The sequence below is a fragment of the Argopecten irradians genome, chromosome 5, assembly GCF_041381155.1.
Source record: "Argopecten irradians isolate NY chromosome 5, Ai_NY, whole genome shotgun sequence".
NCBI lineage: Eukaryota > Metazoa > Mollusca > Bivalvia > Pectinida > Pectinidae > Argopecten > Argopecten irradians.
The window spans coordinates 31,903,795-31,931,571 of record NC_091138.1 but is presented as its reverse complement, the minus strand read 5'-3'; the positions used below and the strand labels follow the sequence as shown (position 1 = coordinate 31,931,571).

The following is a 27,777-nucleotide window of genomic DNA, read 5'->3' as shown; positions in this document are numbered from 1 at the left end:
CAAATAATCATTGTCAAAACTGTTTCTGACTAACCGAGATGGCGCGATACTTTGTGGATTGCCTGTAATGAAATCGTTTACAATTGGCCCGGCCCCCGGGGACAGAGCCGTGGATTGTGAACTCTCCCCTGAGATAGGACACAATATTGCCAGCTGTGTACAACAGCTAGTTCGATTATAGCGATTCCCTGGAGCCAAATTCTCTCAACTAAACTCTAGCACATGATGGTCGGCTAAATATCGCCATCGCCGTTTAATATTTCCAACAACGCATTACCAACAGGACAATTCAGTAAACAGTTGATTGTAACTGGCAGAGCAGCCTGCCTCTATGGTCAATTGGATAGATGATTTAGTAATCATCTGAAGGACTTGATGAATTGGAGCCCAATGAAATAGGCATGGACACTAACGCCATCTTCCGATTGGTGAATAGGTTTCGATACCAGCGCCCTCTTCCGTCCTGTTCATTGGTCGTCTCTGCTCTCGGAAATCCGTATGCTTGCAATCGCAAAACCATCGAGATGTTATTAAGAGTTCACACACCATGTAAACTCGCTTTAGGAGAATAAACGAATTTACCAGATTCGTCCGACCATATGCCTCACAACATGCTGTTACTGGCGAGTAATAACGTATTGGTATAAATGGGAACCCTCTACGTTACTGGCGAGACCTAATCATTACTAACAACAGACGGAGCTCGTTCCAAACTTTCTGTGAATCAGTCACTCGGTACCTAACTGGCACTAATTGTAATTCCATATCACCACTTCATTATCTATAAGTGTATTTATGAATGGTGGCCATGCGGTATTCGTGTTGCCTGATCGCCATCCGTTCTCCGACGGAATCTATTCTCTTTATGCTTGCACCGAACTTCAAACGTCTAGGTCCCGCACAGCTGGCGAGGCTTTGACGTCAGGAAAAACGTATATCCTTGGTCACTTGGTGTTATTTATATACCAGAAGGCCACGCGTGACGGCATGTGTAAAAGAACGTGTGCATTTATTAATTCACGCGCATCTTCCCGTTCCGTTAATATAATCATGGTCGCTGAAACGTTTAGTTCATTTCACTTTAATGACAACGCAGTTAAGATGGTCTATTTACTAGAAGTACTGTATGGGAATATGCGATATCTTTGTGACGTAGTGACGATATTGTATGACGATTTCATGATCAGCTCTCGTGTGTATAACGGGCATTGTACAGTGTAGCACTCCATGTACACAGACCAAACCCTCAATACACACACTGTAGTCGCTATTTACCGCTGTCTATCGATCTATTGCCAATCACTAGCATAAATCACATCAATAAAAATACACCGCTTATTTAAAGTCGTAGTGACGCAAGCTATGTAAACAATCCGCACGATTTTATCAGAGAGGGCGACAACAAAAAACCCATTATAACTCGAATTACAATGACCGTGTGTTATTGAAACAACTGAAATGTGTGTATCTCTCCTGAACACCGCCCTTCCCCTTCCTAGTTCACAGGTTGGGACCTCTGTATACGAAACTATTTACAGATGCTCCACCGCCGACAGAGCATAAATGATATTCATTATTTGAACAATAGTTTGTGTTTTATCGTGTATATATATGTCTAATTAACACAAAAAAATAATATGAAATCATTTATTTTGCCTTTGGTGCATGCGCAATCAGTACTTCATTCCATGTAGGAAATAGTGCCACGGAATTTTATCGGGATGCAATCATTTATTTTTTTCATATTTTTAATTTGAAGTAAAATTAGAAGCTCAAAATTTTCAATGTTGGTAATGGTGTAAAAGTAAGTAGCGTTTGTAACTGAAATATACCATTTGTCGGCGTTGGAGCATCTTTATATCGTAAAGAGTTGATATTTATATTGGTACTGTTTAGCTCGTATTGGCTGTAATTAGTGTCTTTGAATTCTCCATTGATTGATGGGGTATAATGTATTTGTATTATGCTGTGATAAATAGTTATGTATTGATTCTACCATCAGTTATAACCGGTTTTGTTTGATCTCTTTGTAATGTTACTGTTGTGCTTTTCGGTCAGCAGTGATTGGTGTCTTTTAAATTTTTTTTTTTTTTTTTTTCTTCCTGTTATTGGTGCAATAGTGGTCTGCCGTTGGAATAGTTTGTCGTGATTGGTGATTTTGAAGGTCTTAGTGATTGGTGTCTTTAGACGTCTACGATGATTGGCGCATTTTTAGATATTCCACTGTGAATTCTTATGTAATGAATTCCACTTGTTGTGTCTTTGAATGTTGAAGTTATTGAACTTTTTGCTGTGTTCAGCATTGTGCGAGGTGAGACAAACCGTCGAGTAGCTGGAATATCTGTAGAAGATCACCAAAGTCTGGTTTATCTCGGCTGTATGGTACATATTCGAATATTTCGGGTCTATCTAGGATGTTATGTACGCTTCTGAAAATTACAGGTCAAACCCATGGGTTATGTAGCGTGAAAATCCGGATGTGTCGGTGGTTGATCTCCGGTGCAATGACGTCATAAAGGTCATTTCAGATCAATGAACATTTTAAATAGAGTTTTGTGACCTTTATCAGTTGTGATCTGTGTTTGATGGATTTGAGATAATGTGTAAGTGCATTGGAGTATACACGCGAGTAAATAAAGTAATGAAATAGTTTTAAATAACATATACGATAACAATTATTGATGTAGGTTTTATCACCGACGCTAAGAGCAATGCGTATTAAATGATATTTAGTAAAATATTGTATATGTAGCGTGTATAATGGAATTATAATGTAAATAATGTACATTTGATGGCAATATTTTGATCATTCTGTAAACCAGTTTGGATGATGAGCAATCGCTAAGGTGAACCAATTTTCTTATGACATTTGCACCTATCTAGACAACCGATTTGTTTGGCCCAAAGTCCCTATTTATAGACGCGGAATCTTATTTCAGAAACCCAATTTACAACTTTCCATCAATAATAAAAGTCGAGTTATGTAACGGAATCCTGCTAATCTAAGTTTACCGAAGGCGTATTCAAAAAGCCAAGCAGGGTTTGTACAAGCTAATAGAGTTTTATACGAGGATTGAGTAAGACAGCCTCGATATTAAATTCTTGTTTAGTCAATTTCAAGTTTCAGTCAAACTGTCTAGTAGAATTAAGGCGGTGTATCCCTCGGGTTCGATACGTTCATATTTCGTTGTGTTCGATAGAGTCTGGGATAGAGGTTTTTTCTGTACCGTCTCACGTGCTTGACATCAAACACATTTTAGGTAATGTCGTGCAGCGTGATGTAACCCGTATCTACATACAACGCAGGGTTGAATCTCTGAGCACTACAGTTCAAATTATGAAGACAGTTTCCTTGTAATGAATGATTTAAAAAAAAATCAGTAGAAATATTTGTGAGATTATTTCTACAACATAAATGAAATCACTCTTAGAAGTAAGAAAAAGTACATGCAGTGATACAATTCTGAAGCAGACGCGGTCAGGGACGCCGCCAAATCGGAATCAACGGCCAGTTGTTTATGGCAGGCCGAGGGTATACTAGTATCCGCTGGGGACTCAGACTTACCTCGGACAGCAACACATGACACGTTCATTGTTGGGATTTTGTCTAGGTGTCACGCCACTAACTTTAATCAAACGTTGACTGATCGTTCAGAATAATATACATTGACAAGAAATTTGTGATTTGATGTCAAGTTTTGTTTAGTAAATGTATGTTTTGAGTGATTTTTGACACATTTTTGTTTTTTAAATGTGTATAATTTTAGAAAATGTTTTCTTACCGGTATATCTCCTAGCTTAAAAAAAACCTTTTTATAGTGCTATCTCACTGAAACTGACCAATTACCAATACATTATATAAGACACCGAACAAGGGCACAGACATCATTTTCACGCCCTACCCAGAGGAGCATTTCCTTTTATTTATCTGGTAATAATCTAATTAAATCCAAGACAGGATTAGTATCATTTAACCGAGTTGTGAAACCCTTTGGGCTAGGTTTTTCTGCCTATTATCTAAGTGTGATGTAGACCTGTCCGGCCGCGGCACGTCTAAGCGCGTAGTTTTCTGCCCTCGCACGGACTAATTACCCACCTAAATAGATCCTGCCCCGAGGGAAGTACTTTTTTTGCAAGTTGAACCCAAATAATCAGCCATTGACCCCGTCAATTCACCTAAGTGGCAAATCTAATGATTTGTGCATCGTTTGGATGAACAATAGTACGAATTTCTCCCACTCGATTTCCCAAGAAATTGAATAATTGTGAATTTCCATACATCTAGACGAAACGTCCCGAATTGACTGGAAGTCAAGGGTCGGAATAAATTGACTACGCTTGCCAGCAAACACGGATGGCTGAGAATGAGATTCACGCTTATACTTAAAATCGCCTAATATTTTGTATATATGTCTAGCATGCATCCTTTAGTATTCAATAAGTTTGGAAGCTGTCTCCGGGGAAGGGATATGTATCCGCCCGGGGGAGGGAGAGAGATCGACCATTAATTCTAATATACGAATGCCATAGATATCACGCACTGTTGTGCATTCCTGTGTAAAGCTACTCGGCTGGGAGACGGATCAGACTTGATACAAAATGATAGGCGCACTTGTAGGCCAAATGATATAATATGTTATCGCATCCCGGCGCTCTTTGCTTATCATTACTTTCAGATTTACTTGATTTTTCTTCTATTGCGCCTGATATCAGCGATGTTCATGTCTTCTCTCTTTGACCTTGATAAGAAAGCTTCAGAAATAGACGAATTAAACGCCCTATAACGCTTTGAGGAATTAATCTGAAAGAAGGGTTCACGTGTATTTAGCCCCATCTGTCTCTCTCATCCGTCTCTTGGCACCCTCTCTCCCCCGAGTTATCTCCTCCTGGAGTTACAGACTCCCTTCCCTACGTCACACACACCATTTACTTTCCCCACCTCTTCCTGTATACAGAGTAAACCTTGTTAGTTTTTGTTTCTACCTCTAACCTTCGTTTACATGTCCTCACACTATATATATGTACATAGTTTGTAAATGTGTTAAACTGTTAATTGATTATGACAATACCATGCATCGATAACGTGATATATGAGCACACACTTGTAGCTCCGACTCCTACTTGAACATGTTTGATGTACATGTATGCTATAAAAATTCAGCAATCTTGCATATGAAAAAACTTTGGTAATATTTTCACCCAAATTAATCTACTTCTCACATTATTAACATGTATGAAAATTTCGTGTAAATTCATAAAAGGTCCAATACATGGCATTGGGCTGCATAAACATACACAAATATTGGTACATTGTAATATGAAACTAAAATACACATTTTAGGACGATAATTCAATTAGCTCTCATTGAGATCATTATTACCTATTCATCGACACCTTTACCTTGCGGATGATTGACAGCAGCGTGCGCTATATTAGGAGCTTACTATTTGTATATGACGCTATCAATCTCATTATACCTGTTGTTACCTGTATATTGTCGTCTTTAGTGACACGGAAATCATGAGAGTCGCGATCCATGAAAAAAACATGATATATATGTAGTACTACCACGGCCAACTCCTTGAATTTCTTTTTTGGTGCCGGACAATTAGTCCGGTCACGGTCCATCATTTACCTAGAGGGCCGAGTGACCCGCTCTATTTGTGACAAGAGTTATGGTGACTCTGATCATGAATTTTGAGCACTATTCTAACCTAATCTCTACTCGGGCTGTTTAAAACTAATAGAGTATGTTTTCGTGTAAGGTTGCTTATGACGTCATTGTGAATGGATGAGGGATGGTTGGGCCATATGTTTAATCCTACAATGTATGTGTAGATTGAAGGTGAGTAACTTAAATGTACTGGGAACCGAGCTCTCCCGATCGCGACATTTCATCGATATGGGACGGCAATTTATGGAACATGATAAATGTATTGAAGTAAAAGCTACAACTACCAATAAACAATACGGTTCCAGTAGAGGCAGCGTCGTTATTTTAAGGACGATCCATGACCGAGATAAAGATTAATGTCTCGTGTGAATGTATTGTAAAAGAAGATAATTTGGGATGCTGGGTAGAAACCATCTTATTGATTTGCCAGAGTTTTCTACCTCCAAGACACAGTCGTCCAAAAGCTTAAACGGGGCGATTATTAAGCGAATGTCGATCCTGTTTAATTTGAGGGAACGATTTTATTAACATATGACAGTAGAGTTAGCAGAACGGCGCACGTGATACAGTGTCACGTGATTACTAAGATGACAGAACGGCGCACGTGATATAATGTCACGTGACAGTTAAGGTGACAGAGCATTACAAGACATTTAGAATACTGAGTTCGTAATGCACATGTAATAAATTTAAAAAAAAAAGCCGGTGACAAGTGTGATTTAGTGACAGGGAAAGTAATACATTGTGTGATTGGCTGACAGGGCAAGTAACACATTGTGTGATTGGGTGACAGAGCAAGTAACACATTGTGTGATTGGGTGACAGGGCAAATAAAACACTGTGTGATTGGGTGACAGGTTATTGGGTGAAAGGGCAAATAACACGTGAATCGGGATGGTAAAGGCTGAGGCACGTATGGCGAAATTACAGAGCCAGATGCACTTGGGACGAAATGACAGTGGCATGCGGGCTGAGATGACTGCACTTGGGACGAAATGACGTGGCATGCGGGATGAGATGACAATAACATGCGGGGTGAGATGACAGAACTAGTTACGCGTGTTATGTCCATATCACCCCACATAAAGTTACGCCTGTAGTGGCGGTAATTTGGAAATGATGGATTGCCGCGATGACAGTTGATGTCAGACTGAATTGGGATGTTACCTTGCGGAGTGTATCCAGGTGATACGTCAGGCATGCTCACTAATGTACTGGTATGCAAGGCCCTACAGAAAAGTGTGGTTGGAGAAGAAACAGTCGGCTGTGTTTACAAACGCATACATATCTCCAAGTGCATGTGTAAACAAGTGTAATGACAAACATAAAACTGCAGGGACAGTTTAAGTCAGCTGATGAAACAGTCCATCAACAGGTCTGCAATGCCTCCTCTTAATAAGCTGTTGTACCGTTTTGGTCATGTGGCGGACCAGATCCAGTATACGCCGTAACCCAAAAGTGCAAAGTTGTATAAACTTCCTGTAGAAATGTAAACACAGTTCTATCAATCGGGAGCTTTTGGCTCTGTCGACTGATAGGGCGATTACAACTATCAAGGATAATGTGATAGCTTCCCTGCTTTTATTGTCTTGAATTCTCCCAACGGGATTGCAATTCTTGTATGTAAAATACAGATCCTACTTACCAACAGTGAAATATAACTTTGTTTCCATGGTTACACATTTGTATTAACAAAATTGCCAATCGATTCTACCGTAAACTCGGGCTCTGACAGTTGTAAACTCTGAGCTTTTGCCCGACAGTGTTTATAAACTCTGATAAACTGACAATGACCACGCCAGATCAATTCTTTATCAACAGTATAACGGTACTTCAGATACCCTCCTGAATCACGGTTTGTGATGCTTAAGGTCAAGGTCATTGTAGGCAAGGATGTCTATTTATAGACTATTTAAATGCTATGGTTGATAAAAAACGAAGCCAGTACCTTAGTTATACTGTCATTGGTGTATTTGCGAGGTCAAAGGTCGAATTTTGCATGGTTGTTATTGGTTAAGGAAAGTAATGTTAGCTTTGATATAATGCTATGTTGAGTTGAGTTAAATTCTCATTAAGATCCTCCTGCCGGTGGTCACCGTGGCTATTTGTAAACATATTTGCATTAAAAAGATATCTACACAATAATTTTATTTCTCTTTCCATTCTTGTGCAATAATGAAGCTTTGCGAATGGTCATCTGTTTGTTTTGCCGGATAGAAATGTGTGTTAGGTCTTAGAAAATCAGAAAAATAGCTGCGAACTTAAGTAATGCAATCCTCAACATAATAGTCTAAATACGAAATAGTCTAAATACGAAATAGTCTAAATACGAGCTAGAGTTGTACCTTGAACGTCTACTCAGTTAGCTATTGATAGTTCTATCATGCTTCCCGTCCAAATTCTAAACGCCTATGAGTTATACGACTCTTTTCTGACGTCATATCCGTCACTCTATTGCTCTCTACTTCCCTTGTAAGATCATCTTAAGAATTGTCAGTCATTTTCTCGACCCGTTTGACAAAGGGATGTCACCTAAATATAGACTGTCACTGGAAGTCGTTTCATACGTCTAAAAGTCACTTTTGCTTTGACGTCAGCAAAACCATGTGAAAAGCCCCGAATCAGCAAATCATAGTCGATAAACTGTACAAGAGGAGCACGTTGGTCTCCACGACCTGTCGCTAACGAAGCCAATAAATATATGATGAGTACGATACGATTTTGCTATGGCGTACCTGTCAGCGGAACTACTAACGAGACATCATTGTTCTATATTGAAGTCGGAAAGACCGAGAACTTTAATGCCGGTCCTGGCACATATCTGTTACTTCTCTCTCTCCTATCTCGCCTAGGACTCTTGTCCAGTTTTCAAATTCAATATCGCCGATTTAAATGGCCCAGTAATGGACGGGATCTAATGGATGATTACCTGCGTCTTAAATATTTAATAACACTGTATTTATCGATGACATACGGTACCGCCAGTTTAGATATAACAAGAGTCCACTGCGGTCTCATAATGGCCTTACAAAGCCAATACACACACGGGCAAGCACCGACCTTCGGCCGTGTCATGGCGATGACACGGTGCAAGATGGGAAAATCGCCACTACGGGACCATCCGTGTTTGCTTAACTACTATATATGTTTGCTGAAAAACTTTTCTTTACTAAATACCCTGAGTTTAGTGACCCTTTGTGGCTAATGCAAATCAGCCTTTCAAATCACTGTGTATTGAACAATATAGAGGAAAGCAATTAAATGATTATCTTAATTGCGACATCAAACATTGACCATAGGGATAATGCATATGTTTTATGTATTTAAGTAGCATGTTGAAGTAAACTTGACAGTGTATGTTGTTGTAAGTAGTACAATTTTGTCCCCTTTCGTATTAATGATTTAAGTCTCTTTCAGATCCGGGCACCCAAGGAAGCTGTACTTGATTTAGAAAGGATACTTGATATTTTTGGATACGAAACTCAATTTGTCCGGCGATAATCGGCACATTACGGAAAATGTCGACATTAACCCAGAAACGATTAAGCAGTCAGAACGCTGACATGTTTTATACATGTAAAAAGATTAACTTTTGACAGGGCAGACGATCTAGCTGCCATTGTCCTTGTATCTGCGTCATTCGAATGTTTTAGGGTGTCATGTCATTGTGACAAACGTCAGAGTGATCCTGATGAACGATGGCTATTGTTAATGTCGATAAGCAGCTTTTCGCTAGATGGCGTTATTACCATCAGACAAAATGTTGTTAAACGTCTGAGAGACTTTGATGGCTTGTGAGCGATTTAATAGCAACATGAAAAATGTTGTTGAGAATGTCTCGTGATTCCTCGGATCACTTGTTACTCATAAACACACAGAAAACGTCATATTTTATGCCGCTGATTTCCTCCATAAACTTTTAACATACCTTTACAATATTTACTTATATCCTTATGATAAAATCACATCAAAGAAATGCGACAATTTTCATGTTTGTCAAACATTGGGGTTTTGTTGCAGCATTCTTGGTTAGGCATTTTAGACTATTAACCTTGTTTTGATAGTATATCGACGTCCTCACATTTCCCGTTGTATAAATTACTTGCAGTGGGTACGGCGGTTTAGCTCGGTTGCATTAATATTAACGTTTAATACACTTAATATCTTAATAGCCAAGGTAACTTATGTTTAATGACTGACATTTTATTTTGGGGGCCAGTCTTATGTAGCATATCGTGTCTCTTCCACTGAAGAGCATTGATGGGGGCACGAGCTGTTATTGGCTCGGATATATCATGTTCAGCATTGATGAGGGCACGAGCTGGTATTGGCTCGGATATATCATGTTCAGCTTGCAAAATCGAAAGAATTTCCTTACAGGGACGAACATCTAACAGGTAACTAAATATGCTGCGGTATCATTGGATCCGTATAAGTAAAAGGTTAATATCGTGCTTTGAGAGCAACGTGCAAGGGTTGAGGTGCTTATCCTGATTCGAAAGGACTACACTGAGAGAAAAAAAGCGCCGGCAATTGATTTTGATAAAATATGAACTGACAGTTGCGTAATATTACATTTATGATGAAAATGCGTTTATGAAGGTACTAGGAAATGTTCTTGTTCCGAGTGCGACTGGTCTAAAACGACGCTGCAGTTCAGGTAAACGCTATACACAATCCCCGTGGTATCTTTGTTGATTCGACACTGAGAAGCAGATAAAATGAGCCAGAAAAAATATTGCACTTTGATGGGAAGTCGTGTGGACTTCTAAGATAACGTTTAAGGATCGCTGAGTCATCCTTGGTTGTTCGGGGCTGAAGATCCAGATTATCGCTCGTTAAAAATGAGAATAGTCTTCGCGAAAACCAGAGCAACGCCATATACACTCATGTTAAGGTGTACAGAGTTGTGTTTGATTGGTCAACGGACATCTTTTCATAGAAACAGTGTACTTTAACACTATTTCCCCCTATTTCCATAGCGATGAAAATGCATCAAGCCCTTTTCATGTGTTGTTCTTGAATTCAAATTTTCGTAAAAAGCAGACGATAGCATTCTAGTTGATGTTGCAATTTCGAATCTGAGATCAAGTATAGTCAATGATAGACCCATTTGTATAATTTGATTGTTTCAGTTTATTGTATCCGTATAAGGTTGACAAGTATATCTAGCAAAAATGTAATGAAGAGTGTGCCATGAAGATGTCAGTTAATCAACGTTTGGCGGTAAGCCGTTGTGTCAATCCTCGTGATTGTCTTGTCTTAGCTGCCAAAGTGTTGCTTTATACCGCCTAATGCCGGGCCGTCAGTCACAATAATCTACCTAAGGCCATAGCACTCAGAAGGTGATTATATGCCTAACAATTTATTATAGCCCGATCTCTTGTCTTCCTGCTCACTCCTACAGATAATACTATCTAATCAGGAACCGACATCTTCCACTTTCGTATAACCTTCGCACTCCAAAGCATGTCGGAAGTTCGGGCAGCCTGGCGGGTAATTTGGGGACAATGGATAACCATGACATCAATCCTCAGCCCCCGTCGTTAGCTGTGGTGCGCTTATCGTTGTACGGCTTACGGAGTAAAACTAAGGGAAGTAACCCTGATATATCAGACTCGGTGACAATAAGATCGCTCAGCAACGGACATAGTTATTAGTAGAGCATCAATGAATTGGTGTGTTTGATGGGGATGGGTCGATCATTTGTTTCGTTCAGCCATTTGGGAAAGTTGATAAGTACATTGGTCTAAAAACAATCCGTTAGGTTACCTTGTTAGTAAAAACCATTGAACCGTGCCTAAGTGTTATACTTTCTATCCCCATGCTGTGTTCAGATGACTTTCGGAACAGCTTTGAGTAAGTCTTGATGTCACAAACTTATCTTTAATATTAATTATCTTTTAAGTGGTTGGTCCAGTTCATTTTCACTGTTAAAGGACAACGTTGCCCGTTTGATCTCCTGGAGCAGAGTATATTCTCCTTATCTTTCCGTATATCCATCTCCAGCTAAAATTCAATTATGTGCGACTTTATTACATGGCGGCATACGAGAATTCAATAACCTAATGCATGTAGTAAGGAACACGGAGAAAGTGGTGTCCGAATTTGAAAGGGAATGTCGATGTCGTACGTCTTGAGTACTTGTAAATAGGAAAGTTTACCTATATATTGGTTCTGAGGTGACCGGGGTTAATCCCCTATGTTTGGACCCCACAGGGACAGTGTGAGCTAGGTAATGGAGTTGTGTAGTCGTTGAAGTACCTCTCGATTTGTTCTCACGCCAACCCGACATTAGCAGCGTCAATGTTATCTGAAAACTTCTAAAATAATTTCATAGATACTGCAAGTCAGCATAACTATGAAATGTAAACTGTTCGAAATGATTACCCTGCAAAGGCAATTAGGCACGGGACCATCAACATTTCTTAACTTTTTCAGGAATAACTTAACCTAAACTACTTCATACATTTAAGTTTAAGAGCGTTCCTTATAACTTCGCCAATGCTTTCCTTAAGTTAAGAAATACCTTAAAGGTAAGAAATGTTGATGAAAATACCTTAGAGGTAAATACTATACATTTTATATGTTCGACCACATGTGAGAAGAGTCTTTGACTCAATGTACAATCGAATGAAAATAAAGTCAATTATTATTATTATTATATTATTATCAAATGTTGATGAAAATACCTTAGAGGTAAGAAATGTTGAGGAAAATACCTTAGAGGTAAGAAATGTTGATCAAAATACCTTAGAGGTAAGAAATGTTGATGAAAATACCTTAGAGGTAAGAAAGAAAATACCTTAGAGGTAAGAATTTTTTATAAAACTGAGCCCTGCTCCTTTCTCAAAACAAAATGCATCATAAGTACATTTATATAAGCAATTCATAAGAATAGTGGCGTCAAACGAAAACACAATTTTGTCAATGTTTCCTACAAGGACAAATACCAAACATCGATGTTTTGAGACGAAGCGCCATCTGAAAATCTTGGAATTAGAAATGTTATTTGAAGACTTTTCATAGACACGATGTTACCCCTTTTTAGAATACTAAAATGTTAAGCGTTCCATAAGCAAGCCCTCTGAAGGAACTGCTATAGGACAACATTGTTTGTGTGACACCTGATCAGAGTATTTTACCTTATCTTCCCACAAATCTCCCGCTAAAATTCAAAAAGACGTAATGCTACTACTTTGAGAGGTTGCTTGAAATTAATTTGCAAAAAGATAGATATTACTAAAAAAAACCAATATTTTGCGACATTCTACATGTCATTCATTGTTTAGCTTGACATTGGATGAAGGTCACAGCACCTGGGACAATATTGGCGAATCTCTTCCTTCATGCGACATTGACCTAGGAAATCGGTATGATGGGATTGCGTTCAAGTGTTGGTCAAATATTTGACCATATTGGTTGTGTGTTTTGACCTAAACGGACAAACATTGAAAAGCAATGGCTCAATTTTATATACTGTATAGGTAATTAAATAGGTTAGGGCCAGGTAAAACTTCGCTTAGTACTTTTAGTGACGCTTTTTCCGTATTGGATGTCCTTATTTGTTCTCTATGGTACTATAATGGGCATTAAAACTTATGAAGACGTCATACTATTTGTAACAAAAAATCATTAATGTGGATTTCAATTAATAAAATAAATATTTTATATGTCATCCGTGTACTATTTGCACTCTTAAAAGTAGTGCGTGGTTAGCGCTACACTACTTAGTCTAAAACGAGTGTTCACTACGCTTAAAATACACCAACACAATAGGCCTGCGAACAAAGGCTGTGTATTGAGGTAGCATGGAAAGGTTTTTTCGTACTTAGGAATTCAATTACTCAGTATCATATAAGGGTTTTGTAAATATATCGATAATTGCTTTTTTTATTCGTAAGCGCCTATAGTCACACGATTTAAAATAAAAAGTGTATATAGAATCTTGTTTTAACAAACGGGTATTCTGTGGCCCGGTTTATTGCCATTCAGCTCGCTGGGCCTATTTACGTTGCGTCATGTGGGAAATAGATATTTTGACATGTCATCATTTCCATTAGATTAAAACAGAGCGAAACAAAAGATCGATTTGTTGTAAAACTGTTATATAAAGAGCATTCAGCTCCATTTGAAGCAATATGCTAACGCATGTATCGTTTGTTTGGGATTATGTAGGTCACTTAGAAAAGTCTAGAAATCTTCGTAGTTCGATAATATCATATTCAAATATGCATTATAAGCCTAAAATAGTTTTATTTCAATAAGATAAGTATACTTCGTGCCGATTTGACGCAATAAAACATCTTTGAATGTTTGTTTAAGTAATGTGAATTTTTAAGTTCGATACTGAAGCCCACTTGCTGGTCTGAATAAAGAGAGGGAAGGCTACACACTGTTACGCTCTCGTAAAACATTATTGCTTAAAGTTAATGTTTCCAAAGAGCCCATAAATCCTGTCCAATCACTAAGTCGGCTGTATATAGTTTAAGAGGACTTGTTGAGTTTCAAAAAGACACTTTCATTGTAACGACCAACACTCAATCTTGTTGCGTTCTTTACTGCACCCATTACTCGTATGCTAAACGCGAATTATTGTATTTTCTAGATTAATCGTTGCAAAGGTAAACCTTTTTCGTGACATTTAATGACAGATAAAGCGATATACGAGTGAAATTTTGTCATCAAATTCAGTGACAAAACTGACTGATACATGTCGATAAAACGATAGACTAGTAAAAATTCTGTCATCAAAGTCAGTGACAAAAATGATACATAAATGAAACTGTTTACAATATAGTAGCAAAAGAAACAATAAATTTTGTACCTTTGTCACAGATAAAATGATACACGAATAAAAATGTGTTGTACATTGTTAAGATTAATAATATGATGCACGAATAAAGCTTTGGCGTACGTTGCAGAGATTAATAAAACGATACACGAATAAAACTTTGCTTTATAATGTAGTGACAGATAAAATGATACACGAATAGAACTTTGTTGTGCATTGTAGAGATTAATGAAATGATACACGAATAAATCTTCGTTGTACATTGTTGAGATTAATAAATTGATACACGAATAAAACTTTGTTGTACATTGTAGAGATTAATAATGATACACGAATAAAACTTTGTTGTACATTCTAGAGATTAATAAAACGATACACGAATAAAACTTTGTTGTACATTGTAGAGATTAATAAAGCGATACACGAATAAAACTTTGTTGTATAATGTAGTGACAGATAAAAAGATACACCAATAAAACTTTGTTGTACATTGTAGAGATTAATAAATTGATACACGAATAAAACTTTGTTGTACATTGTAGAGATTAATAAAATGATACACGAATAAAACTTTGTTGTATAATGTAGTGACAGATAAAAAGATACACCAATAAAACTTTGTTGTACATTGTAGAGATTAATAAAATGATACACGAATAATTCTTTGTTGTACATTGTAGAGATTAATAAAGCGATACACGAAGAAAACTTTGTTGTAAAATGTAGTGACAGATAAAATGATACACGAATAAAACTTTGTACAATTAAGTAAGTAAAAGATGAAAACGATACCTTTTGGGCATGCCTTTTCATGCATTCAGATCTGATTGCCATAATTATGCGATAGCTCAATAAGCTAGATAACACTAACAATTTAGGATCAAATGAGCAGATGCATGAAAAACTAATATTTACGTTCGAATGTAGATGATCATTCTATACAACAAGCTATGAACATTGCCTTATTATTCGTTATTTTATTGATAGACGTGAAATATCGCTATAAATATTGTTTTGCAAAAAAATGGTGCAAAAAAAAATTGCAAAAACTATTTTTGTAAACCGAACACCTTTCATTATGTTATGAAGAAACTTCTGTTGTCAGGGTTACCGTTTAAATTTATGCGAAATAATCACCGTAATGTAAATCCTATATTCAGAATGTTATTAAGATAGTTACTTGGTTCGCACTTCGTCTACCTGTACATATTTATAGAAATCAGATCTGAATGCATGAAAAGGCAGGTTCAATTAACTATCACAACAAGCATACATAACTACGGCTATCCGTAATATCTAATGTTACACTGTATTTATTATTCTAGCATATACGAAACAAGGCATGGTTATTGAACTGTATTCTGATACCTTCAAAGATAATTATATGGAAAGGGAGCATTATTTGTCTTGGGATTTCGTATTAACGCCGAGAATGGTGTCATTCTGTAACACCCTAGGAAAATACTTGGAAGATTTATTATACCCAGAATGTATTTAGTATTGCGTGTACCTGTGAAGAATATCGCACAAGAAATATTTTTAATACATATCTCTCTGTCCATGAAATATATTCTGTGTTAGTTAAACAGTCTGTATGGATTACACACTCTGCTTAACGCTACAGAGATAGTAATTCAGCACTGAATGCAATATCATCCGATTCTTTTTCCCCACATTATAGATTTATACAAAAATCACCTTACTTTTTATAGTAACTTTTAAGACTCTTTTATATGTAGATAGGAGGGATATAGAGATATTCAAATTTTGAGATCACAAAATAATCTTACGTCGAGATCACAAAATAATGTAAAACCTTCAGCTTATATGAAAGGATATTTTTCTCTCATTCCTCATCGTTATTGTTAGAGGTATTTCGCCATTACTTGTAGTAAGACTACGATTGCAAATCAATTCTCCAAACAAAAGAAAAAAATGCACGACATTTTTTACGTAAATCCTGCTATTTGCGTCCTAAAAAATAATAACAACCTTGTTTCTGAAATTGGCCGTAAAATTTTACCGATAAATAAGCTTCTTTTGTCTTAAACGCCGTAGCGTCTCGAAATAGTTCTGCATGGGTAGTAGTCCACTTAACTTGCCTATATTATTAGAATATACATTGAGCAAAAAAAAAAAAAAAAAAAAAAAAAAAAAAAAACGAAAAAAATAAAATGAAAAAGCCTAATAATATAGGCATATTTAGCGGACTACATGGGTGGCCAGGTAATACAGCCTCAGATGACATGAGTGTATTGCATTGGATTGACCAGTATAAAATCCATAGGTGCGAGAGAGAAAAATACATAGTACATGTATGTCACGAATGTGTTATAGAATTTGTAGAGTTTCTGTTTGTATAATAAGTATGTATATAGGTTTACCTGACGCTTGTACGTACCTGTATTATGATAAGGTAATGTAGCTGTAGAGCATTACCTTGGCTGTGAGACTATCCACAGATCTTGTTTGTGTATTTTGATAACTGGAAAATATTGGAATCTTTAAATATCATTTGATTCACCCAACATGAAAATGCTTGCAACTTGTGCATGATATCCGAAAAAAAGGAATAAAAATCAATGCATCAAAAGTTCAATATATTCTGTTTTGATTATAAACGGTAAGTTAGATTTTGTTTACTAGTGTATGTACAGTGTATACTGCATGTGTTCTGGTTTTATTGGAATTTATCTCTCGGACTATGCAGGTTCCGTTTTAATTGTACAATGCAATTAATTTACCTTTTGGACAAAACAGATTCCGTTTTAATTAATTTTTTTCTCCTGGACAATACATGTTCCACTTTAAGCGCGATTTATCTCTTGCATGCCCAATACCTCACCTGCTATGTCTTAATTCAGATTTTGATGAAGGTGAAAACACCAACAAGAACTCGTCACTACTCTGGTATCGTTTAATCTGCTCTGCTTACACCTGCCATGGCCTGTACTTGAGAGATATCCAGTATTAATTTGTAATGAGAAATCGACGAATGCTTACAGTAATCGTGTCCAACATTAAAAAGGTACAATTGATTTGCCTCCGCGATTTGTGTTATCCCGGATTACTAATTACTCGATATTTGAGAGATTGGCCGTTTGATTGGCCGTCGGAGGCAAACGATGAGCTGCAGTTGCTTTGAAAACCAAGGTATTGGTTCATTTTCCGTTTTTACCTTTGGCTTTATTGTCTTATTCTAAAGGCTAACAGTCGCCCGGCGATATATACTGTGTGATTATTAAAATTAAAGAAACGTAATTAGCAAATATTGATTGTTCAAAGGCCAAAAATGCTCAAAGGCTCCGATGGGACAAGTCATTTCAAATGCGTTGTCATCGTCTGCTGGTGGTTGTGGAGTCAGCACAACAGTTATTGGAATTCAACCAAACCTAAAATCGCAATTTTAAAAACAGCAATCTGAGATGAAATATATAAGGAAATAAATGCAAGAGGTAGTTCAAAATTTTTAGCTTCTTTCAAAATTTAACATTGTAAAGCACAAGAAAAGACACACTGGTAAAACCAAAGCACAAAAGTTGATTATTGTAAAGCAAAAGAAGACACACTATTAAAACTTGAGTACAAAAATTAAACATTGTTAAGCAAAAGAAAAGACACACAGCACAATACAGATGTTTTGGTGTTTGTTAAATCGTTATTGACAATAGAACAACGCACAACTACATTATATATACAGGTAGTAGATATAGGGTACCGTCCATCACCACACAGCTTAGTATCAAACATCACCCCGAAAATATAGTAGTCAAATCGTAACATCTTGGCATATCAAGCGTGTTTAGTACTACTAGAACATCTATAGGAAATGCTTCAAAAGCGTGATGGTTCGTAGTTATTCAAACCTGACAGTATACATGAAAGTAAGATGGTTGTTCCGCTCACTTGTACAAAGTCGAACTGAACATTAAAGTCAGTAACATTATCCCCTCGGCTAGATATACAACCAGTGACCGGAGCGTTAATAGTCCCTTTGAGAGAAAGTGTCCATTAGCCGATGTAGACATTACAGAATGTTTCACCTTAATTGAAATGTCTGTAATCTTCATGTTCAATTAAAACTCAATAATCTTGGCTCAATAAGCGGAAATAGGATTTGTCGTATCGAAGTATTTAAACGTTTGACGATACGGGGGTCAAACTTGTCAAACTTTGAAACAGATGGGCTGGCTAGTTAGATAAGGGCTGTCGAATGCTTTTCATCAGTGGTCTACTATCAATTTAAAAGGTGGAGCGTTAGTTCATACTTATCGAACCATTGAAATGTAATTTCAAGTCTAAAGGTGTTAGATCTTATCCAGCAAGATGTCGAAGTCGAACAACATATTGATAGTTTATCGGTTGTATTAGCAGTAAGAATGCTATAGCAATGCAATGCTGGCGTAAATGCGGTTATATTTTATCCAGATAACTGGTAGGCAGCGTATTTATCGATTTTATTTGTTGGTGTTATATCATATCCATGCAGCTAAATGTGCATTAAGATATTTTTACCAGCGTTACGGATTGTATATCTTATCTAGCTAGATGCCGAACTTCTATCGGCTGTATATAGTCAAAAGGTAACCCGAGAGGCTCTGGCCAGACATCTATCTGCCATTATGTCTAAGTCTGGTGTCATGGGCCAGAATCTTTCGGGCTAGTTAAAAGGGTGGTCTGTCGATCGTGCGAATGTTTCACCCTATCCAGCTAAATACCACTTAGCGTATTATGTCATATCAGCAAAATGCTTAATAAAGTGTTTTATCCTATCCAGCTTAATGTCGGACGGCATATCGACATGTTTTATATCCTTTCGTGTTGCAAGCATAATGCTGCCCATGTTCGTGCTTACGGCACATAACAGTCCATTTATCCTTCGATGAAATGATATTTGAAACGTTTGTTTATGGAGTAAAAATGTAGCAAATTATTTTCACGCAATTGCACAAATATTTTTTTTAATCCTGGAGTATTCGGTATACCTACTGCTGTTTATACATAACCCATACGATTAGGACGTTACTGTATATTATTACACTCTGTCAATATTCGATTAGATGGTGTGACAGCTGGCGCGACACCGGATATAACTACACTAGGTAACGACTGTTTGATGTCGAGCACATCTGCAACTGTACAAATATAGTGTTTATTCACACTCTAAATTGGCTTGAGTTATGTTTTTTCTTGTGTGCTGACATTTCTTAGACAACTAACCCTCGTCAAATTGCAATCTTTAACGTCAATCATCTTTTTTTCTTAATCTTTGTTTATTATTTTCAGCTTAATGAATGCTTCTTCGCTTTAAATCCGAAGTAAATGCTCGTTCGCAATGTTCAACTACTGTGCATTTAAAGAATGCATCACCAGATCACTTGCTTTTGATTCCATGTGTACAAACTTTGACTAGATCGAGATTACAGAGAGTTTGGATACTGTATTTTATGAGGCTAGAAGCCTCAAATTTATAAAAGGGACAAACATCCCATCTTAAATGTTTATAATTTAACAAAAGCTGGCTTTTCATTCGCAAAATTCATTCTCTCCCATTTGTAATTTCGCATCACTGGAAGACATGTACAGTACACATGTAACACTTTGGTCACGTCTGCGAAGTTTCGTAGAAAATGACGAGGTGGCTCGATTGGGTATTACTGCATAAACAAAAACGGCGGTAGCAGACGAGAGGAAGGTGCCCAGATATAAGTCATATGAGCGTGTTATAGTATTGTCAAATGAACAATAAGGAACAATTGTAATCCTTAACATGTTTCCTGCTGTAATTTCATAATAAACGGTTCAAGTTTCTGAATTAGATGAATTTAAATGTATCATCAGGTGTAAGTTAATTAAAAAGAGAATTTTGTGCAGACAGTGAGAATATTTCGTTTGTTCCCACCTGTCTATTTGAATTTATAAATAGATTGTCACTATGACGCGTGAAAGCAGACAAATATTTGTCTAGGTTAACAATTAAAGGGTATGCTTTAACACGTAACTGTATCGTTAACAAACTAATGGTTTCTGGGGAAAAATATTTACGTGACGGAGCTGTTTTACGTTAGCTTGTGTAGTTATTAGCATCTTGCAATGGATTTTTGAATTCTTTTTCGCCTTCCATTTATGACTCTGAGTAGATAAAATCAAGATCATTAAGCATAAAGTTATAAATAAATTTCGCAGAGCGATACTACTAGCCTTCAACTGATGCAGGACTGTTTGAAACCAATTCTTACGTAGCAGAACTTGAGTAGAAGGGCAAAACTTCCAAGACATCGTTTGACGAAATAAGCTACCATGATTTGGTATTCAGCACCATATTATTGATCGTTCAGAGCTAAACGTCTTGTAGAAGTACAGTTGTCTCTAAAGTATTCGCCGATTAAAATAATGAAATATGCATTAGTCCAAGATGTCTGGAAATTATCTGTAGAATGAACCATTTGGACAGATTATGAAACTATTTTATTTAACATGACTTCTTGTTTCCAACAAATGTCATTTTAAAACGGCATATGTCCGCATGATGAATAAGTGTGTTTTACAAGATTGGGGTGTGTTACCGTGTCTCCTTGTGATAGGAGATCACTGTATACACTGAAATATACCGTTAAGAATACTCAGCTGTTTGGTCAATGGCCGTGAACTTTATTTGAATACTAACGACAGGCGCATCAACACTTCAGCATGAAGATACTTACTATTTCATAACGAAGGATTAAGACGGTCATGAGACAGAATCCAGAGCGCTTATCATGGACGCAAATGCATTACTCAAACGCCCAAAGCAAAACAGAGTAAGAAAGAAGAGAGAAGCAATAAGGTCAGATCCAGTCTCATCAACATAGTTTAGCTAAAAGAAAGTCCTTAACTTGTAGTTCTCCAAAGGAACGTTTTACAGAAGTCAAGAATTTCATTTTGTAAGCTAAGGAACCTTCTTCCTGAACTTCAATAATACTTTCTTATGAAGAACTTTATGTTCAGGAATGTTCTTTAGTTAACGAATATTGATGAAAAAGGCCCAAAATTCCAACATTTATTGCCTCATACGTTTATATCCTGGAGAAGGCAGGTCTTTACGATTTACCTGTCTTGACAATTAGTTCTATATACCGAAAAGAAGAAGATACTTATTCCACTCATATTTATTCATATATATGCGTTTGTTCTGAAATAACTTGCGCATTACAAGTGATGAGCCCCAAATGACGACACATCTGTTCAATGTCTTTCTGGCGAGTGTGGGTATGGCTTGAATCGGTTTGATATCCATTTCGGCTCGTCATGTGTTGGTGATATAAACCATATACTCACCAGTTTGCTGGTAATACCAAATCGTATTATTACTTCTTATATCTAATTAAGGCTGTAGCCGTCTTATCCTCGCTTACTCCATGTTTCGCCCGTACGTGGTAATGAATTTATACTTGTGTCAAACAAAATAGGTTTTTCGTAATTAATTACTTTTATTAATGATAACATGTGTTTCATCTAGAATATGTTCGACTTATTTTACTATTCTTTTAGAAGCACGATACCAGGCATTGTGTGGCATTATTTTCTGCTGACCACATCCCGCTCGCCAGAACTTAAAATCTATGGAATCCATTAGCCCCTTACTGTTCGCAGCTATTACTATACGAGGACGCTAGTGTTGAGGAAACATTCATTAACCTTTTGATGAGGCTTCTAGGTGTGATCGAAATACACAAGGACGGCCATTTGCCAGTGCGACAATCATAAATAGATTACTGGCAAACGAGGACATTGTTCATATGTAAAACATGGCGGAGACGTCTGCGGGTTGTTGGGAGCTTCACATCGAGGCTGGTTTACGTCATTCACGTCATTTCCGCCATACTTGCTTCCTGTTCCAATTTTCACTGGTCATTTCTGATGCAGATTTTATGTCCCTGTTTAATAATTGTATTAGTTGTGAACGTCAATACAAAGACCAAGTTGTTTCAGTATAATGGCCACTGCAATTGCTAAGTCGGTTTCAATGGCAATATCGATATACGAATTTTCAATTTTAAAATATAGGACATGTAGTTACTATGTCAAGGTCATTGCAAAGGTCAAAGGATTAAATGTCAAGGACGTTACTATAACCGGTAAGTTGAGTATTTCCAAACAACCTACAAACCAACAATGCGCTTTAATTTCTTGTAACATTGTAACTAACATTTCCTTTAAACTTTATATTTAGAAATGCATCATACGATATGCATTTCAAGGTCATAGTTCCTTTAAATGGAACCAGGGACAGATGTATTGAGCAATTCAGATAGATATTGTGCCCCATTGTAGTGGTGATATAATAGGTCTTTACAGAATACGTAATCCTTACTCACAGGACAGCGGAGGAATCGCATCAACTTTTAAATGCAGTAACAAGTGTAATCGAGTGCATTCAGATTATTTCTCACAAAATGCAATATCAACCTTAAGAAATGCTTAGCAGATTAATAACTATGTAACCCGATCACAAGATTCTCCTATCAACAAGGCTGTACAATGCACAGGGCTTTGGCACGAATTTCCAGTCAATAGTCAATATATATGTGTTAAAGATACTAGTATATATTGAACGTTGGTTGGAAATTCGTGCCAAGTCCCTGTGGTTCAATTGGGTTTCCAACTTTCCATAACACACATTGTTGTATATCTATATTTCAAGCAAACCTTTATAACGGGTTCTCTATTAATTTCTTACCGTAGATTCGTTTGAAGTCAATCATTCGCGATTATATGTACTTCATTTAGCAAAGAAAGTTCCACGAATATCGCGCAATGGATCGCTTTATATGCTTCGATAAGATTCCAAATGACATCGGCAGATTCATTTGACAAACATTGTTAAAGGGTGTGTCACGTGATTAACAGTCTATGGTCGATCGTGTAACACTCTCATACCATATATGGTAATACATAATTGAATGTACACAGAGATGTTGTTGTCTAGTGTTTGTCTTGTCTGGAATGCATTATGTGCATACAATGCTCCATTTACGAGTCCTCTACTGCCCGTTTTAGGCTTCAGTAAATCTACTGCACTAGATCCAGGCACGTCCCGTTCACTTTACAAGCCGTGCATCATCGAACTGCTAAAACAACCCATTAAAGCCCATTATACTCGGTCATAAAGAGAGTTCAGTAGATAGACATGCATTGTATATCCTCGTAAGGGCTAAGCAGTGCATGTTGACCGATTTTTAGAGATAGTAAGGCACACAGAGGGCCCACTGATTTTTTTATTAATTTGAAATATTGGAATATAACTTCCTATTATCAAGTACAAAAATGAAACGTACAATCACTTTTACCAAGTTTCTGAAAGTCGCTTCGCGTGCCAAATGATTTCCCAATTCTGTGTTGTCAAAAAAGATATTGCAATTATTACATTCTAGTTCCATTTTGCCCCGATATAGTATATCTTTTAGCTTCTATGGTCTGCAGAACACTTAAATAAAGACATTTTTGGGTGTCGATGCTCACTTCGTGATCAGACGTGAGTCTTTTGTAGAGAATATATTAAAACAAAGCGTAGACTATCATATTGCTTGCTGTGTATAAGTTGTGTGACCATCAGTACTGTATAGTGGACTATAGAAGGTCTGTCAGGGACAGATGTGTCTGCCTTTGGACGACTGGTAATCACTCCGGACACATGGACTGGTCAGCCCGACGTATATGTCCATCATACCTTACGAGGTCATCCCAATCAGCATTCAGAGCGTAGTAAGAGGGCCAGGAAATATGGCCACTCTCCGCTAATTCTGTAATTGAAAGAAGGCCGTCAAGTTGAGCATTTCATTTCCCTTAGCATTGATTTTCTTACCACATTTCCGAGAGAAATAGCAGAACAATGTGGCTCCTGTCGTGTAATGGTTAAATAATGATGTTTCTGATAAAAATTCGAATTATCTATCGAGTTGACGAGACTTTGCCGTAATGGACCTACCCGATCTCTCATCCCTCCCTACCTACCTAAGTTTTCCACATTGTATTGTTAACTAACGACCGATATTACTGCATGCTGATGTGCTACATTACTATTTCCCTTCACAGTTCGGGAGATCACATGGAGATTCACTTCCCAACATCGGCAGATTGATATCCATGCTGTCTGTGTTCTAACAGTTCGTCTGTGAACGCCATAAGTGTTCACTAAAGATATCCGAATACATTTTTTTTGTAAATCGATAGAACACGTGACTGGTTGTTTTTCCTTTGGCAAGTTAAAATTGATAACAATAGTGGTAAAATGAAAAGTAAAAAATATGTGATAGTTTTTCAAATGTAGTCCTAATATATATCAAACATCGACACAATAACACCCTTTCTCCGTCATTTATTTACAACCACATTAAGGTTACAATCAAGATCAAATATTACATACCATGGACGTCAATGTTCCAATCAAAGTCCCAATACTAATAACAAGGGCAATGCCAATGCTAAATCAGATCCAAGTCACATTCTTTACGGTCACAATATCGGGTCAAGGCTAAAGTCACATCATTAGGTCGAGGTCACAGTCAGAACATAGGTCAAGGTCACACATTCCGAAAACAAATATACAAAATTTGTATCAATAATTATACGTAATGATTTCCCCCCTCTATCAGTAGTTATTCTATTGCATAATTTTGCAACAATGCACAATACTGACCTCATTTTCTGTTGTTTCAGGACCCTCGGTTCAGTGATGAGGTGGATATCAGGATGGGCTACAAGACCAGGAGTATGCTCAGTATGCCGGTCAAGGACTGCACGGGCAAAGTTATTGGGGTCGCTCAGGCCGTCAACAAAAGTACCGTGGAAAACGAACCCTTCAACGAACACGATGAAAAGGTTTTCAAATTAAAGCTTGATGGAAATTAGTCGAAAAACGGACTGAACTTCGTGCTTTTGGTTCCTCTACCGACCGATATACCAAATTTGCTAAGACCTTTTCAGTGTGCAGTATTACCGATTGCAGTGACCTGTTGGGCTTCATCCAGTTGTAGTATGGTTTTGTAATGCAAGCTAGCATAACAATGTCGTTTATCTTTGGTATTTGTTATTACGAAGACGTCTAAGTCATATTTAGGATATCAATAACACGAGTCCTTAACTCACCACCTCTGATTTTTCATAATATTCCTTCTTTAGAACGGGAAAAGTTCAAGTTCGAATGTTTCTTCATGGGTAAATGGGTTTGTATGATCATGCAAAATCAAACCTTTTATCCCTCAAAGTGACACTTCGTGCAAAACAAATCCTTATCTTTTGTTAAGTCTGCACCTATAGACCACAGGCTTTTGGCTCTATAAATATACGTATGCGGACATCCTTATATGTGTAATTATACGCGTAGATATAGATAGTGGTGTCCGTATATCTATAGAGCCAAAAACCTGTGCTAAAAAACATCATTTTTCAGGAGTCTGTTGCAGTCTATCTGATAGACCCCGCACGGTCAGACAAATTCATCTGTAGGTGTTGAGGCCAATCATTACCCCCGCTTACTCACGTGGCCATCCGCTTCAAAACGTGCGTTTAATGAAGGTTCAGTGTGCCTCAATCCTACCACAGTTCATTTGCCTCCCAGACTAATAATTCCTTCAAACTCGTTGGGTAATTGATATGAAATTTGTCTTGACGTCATAGCAAGCCTCATTTTTCAACACTAATGGGATTATGGGTCTCAGATTTCTCTCAGTAGCGCCGCTGTCCTGACTGTACTTGTCTTATACCCATCTTCTATGTAGGGTAGACAAGCGTTTAGAAGGCTCTCATCACTGTATCAGACATGGATCTGCAGTACATAAAACTGGGGTATAATTACGATTTTCGTATCCCTGATTTGCCAATACAGATTAAACATTACATGGTAATCTCAAACTTAATTGACGCCCAATGTATGTTAAAATTCAGAGAGGAGAGTTTCTTGGTACCAGTAGAATATTTTTAACAATATCTTTCATTAAAGGGGTGATAATGAAAGCAGTCATCTGTCAGGGAGCATGCTTAGTGGTGAAGGTGTCTGACATTCTGTTGCTTAAACTCTGGGCTTAGTAGTTAGGTGTCTTAACAATTTTATTCAATGGCCCTCCATCTCTGGGTTACTATGACCAGATAGTTAAAGTGTCCCTTAATTATTACCACTAGCCCTCTATATCAGGTTTTTGGTGGCATAAGTGGTCAAGGTGTCCAACATTCTACCACTAGCCCTATATATCTGGGTTTTGGTGGTTTAGTGGTCAAGGTGTCCAACATTCTACCACTAGCCCTATATATCTGGGTTTTGGTGGTTTAGTGGTCAAGGTGTCCAACATTCTACCACTTGCCCTATATATCTGGGTTTTGGTGGCTTAGTGGTCAAGGTGTCCAACATTCCACCACTTGCCCTATATATCTGGGTTTTGGTGGCTTAGTGGTCAAGGTGTCCAACATTCTACCACTACTCCCCCCCAAAAAAAAATATGTCTGGTTTTTGGTGGCTTAGTGGTCAAGGTGTCCAACATTCTACCACTAGCCCTACTATATATCTATGTTTTGGTGGCTTAGTGGTCAAGGTGTCCAACATTCTACCACTAGCCCTATATATCTGGTTTTTGTTGGCTTAGTGGTCAAACATTCTACCACTAGCCCTCAATAGACAGGTTTTTGTCGTTTAGTGGTCAAGATGCCCAACATTCTACCACTAGCCCTATAATTATATCTGTTTTTTGGTGGCTTAGTGGTTAAGGTGTCCAACATTCTACCACTAGCCCTATATATCTGGTTTTTGTTGGCTTAGTGGTCAAACATTCTACCACTTGCCCTCAATAGATAAGTTTATGTCGTTTAGTGGTCAAGGTGTCCAACATTCTACCACTAGCCCTACATATCTATGTTTTGCTGGCTTAGTGATCAAGGTGTCCAACATTCTACCACTAGCCCTACATATCTATGTTTTGCTGGCTTAGTGGTCAAGGTGTCCAACATTCTACCACTAGCCCTACATATCTATGTTTTGCTGGCTTAGTGGTCAAGGTGTCCTACATTCTACCACTAGCCCTACATATCTATGTTTTGCTGGCTTAGTGGTCAAGGTGTCCAACATTCTACCACTAGCCCTACATATCTATGTTTTGCTGGCTTTGTGGTCAAGGTGTCCAACATTCTACCACTAGCCTTACATATCTATGTTTTGCTGGCTTAGTGGTGGTCAAGGTGTCCAACATTCTACCACTAGCCCTACATATCTATGTTTTGCTGGCTTAGTGGTCAAGGTGTCCAACATTCTACCACTAGCCCTACATATCTATGTTTTGCT

General features: G+C 37.5%; 1 protein-coding gene and 1 long non-coding RNA gene across 3 annotated transcripts in view; one reads left to right on the top strand and one right to left on the bottom strand.

Annotated features, from left to right (window-relative positions):
• The window catches only part of LOC138323543 (dual 3',5'-cyclic-AMP and -GMP phosphodiesterase 11-like), an 80,509-nt gene that overhangs the window by 14,666 nt on the left and 38,066 nt on the right, over positions 1-27,777 (top strand). For both annotated transcript variants that reach the window (XM_069268214.1, XM_069268215.1), the window contains exon 2: positions 25,167-25,328. In XM_069268214.1, coding sequence (XP_069124315.1) covers positions 25,167-25,328 — 162 coding nt within the window. The remainder of the gene's footprint in view (positions 1-25,166; positions 25,329-27,777) is intronic.
• LOC138323546 (uncharacterized) lies at positions 23,720-26,138 on the bottom strand. Its single transcript, XR_011208568.1, has 3 exons — positions 25,990-26,138; positions 25,147-25,306; positions 23,720-24,250 (listed from the first exon to the last, which is right to left on the bottom strand). It is a non-coding gene; the product is annotated as an uncharacterized lncRNA (long non-coding RNA).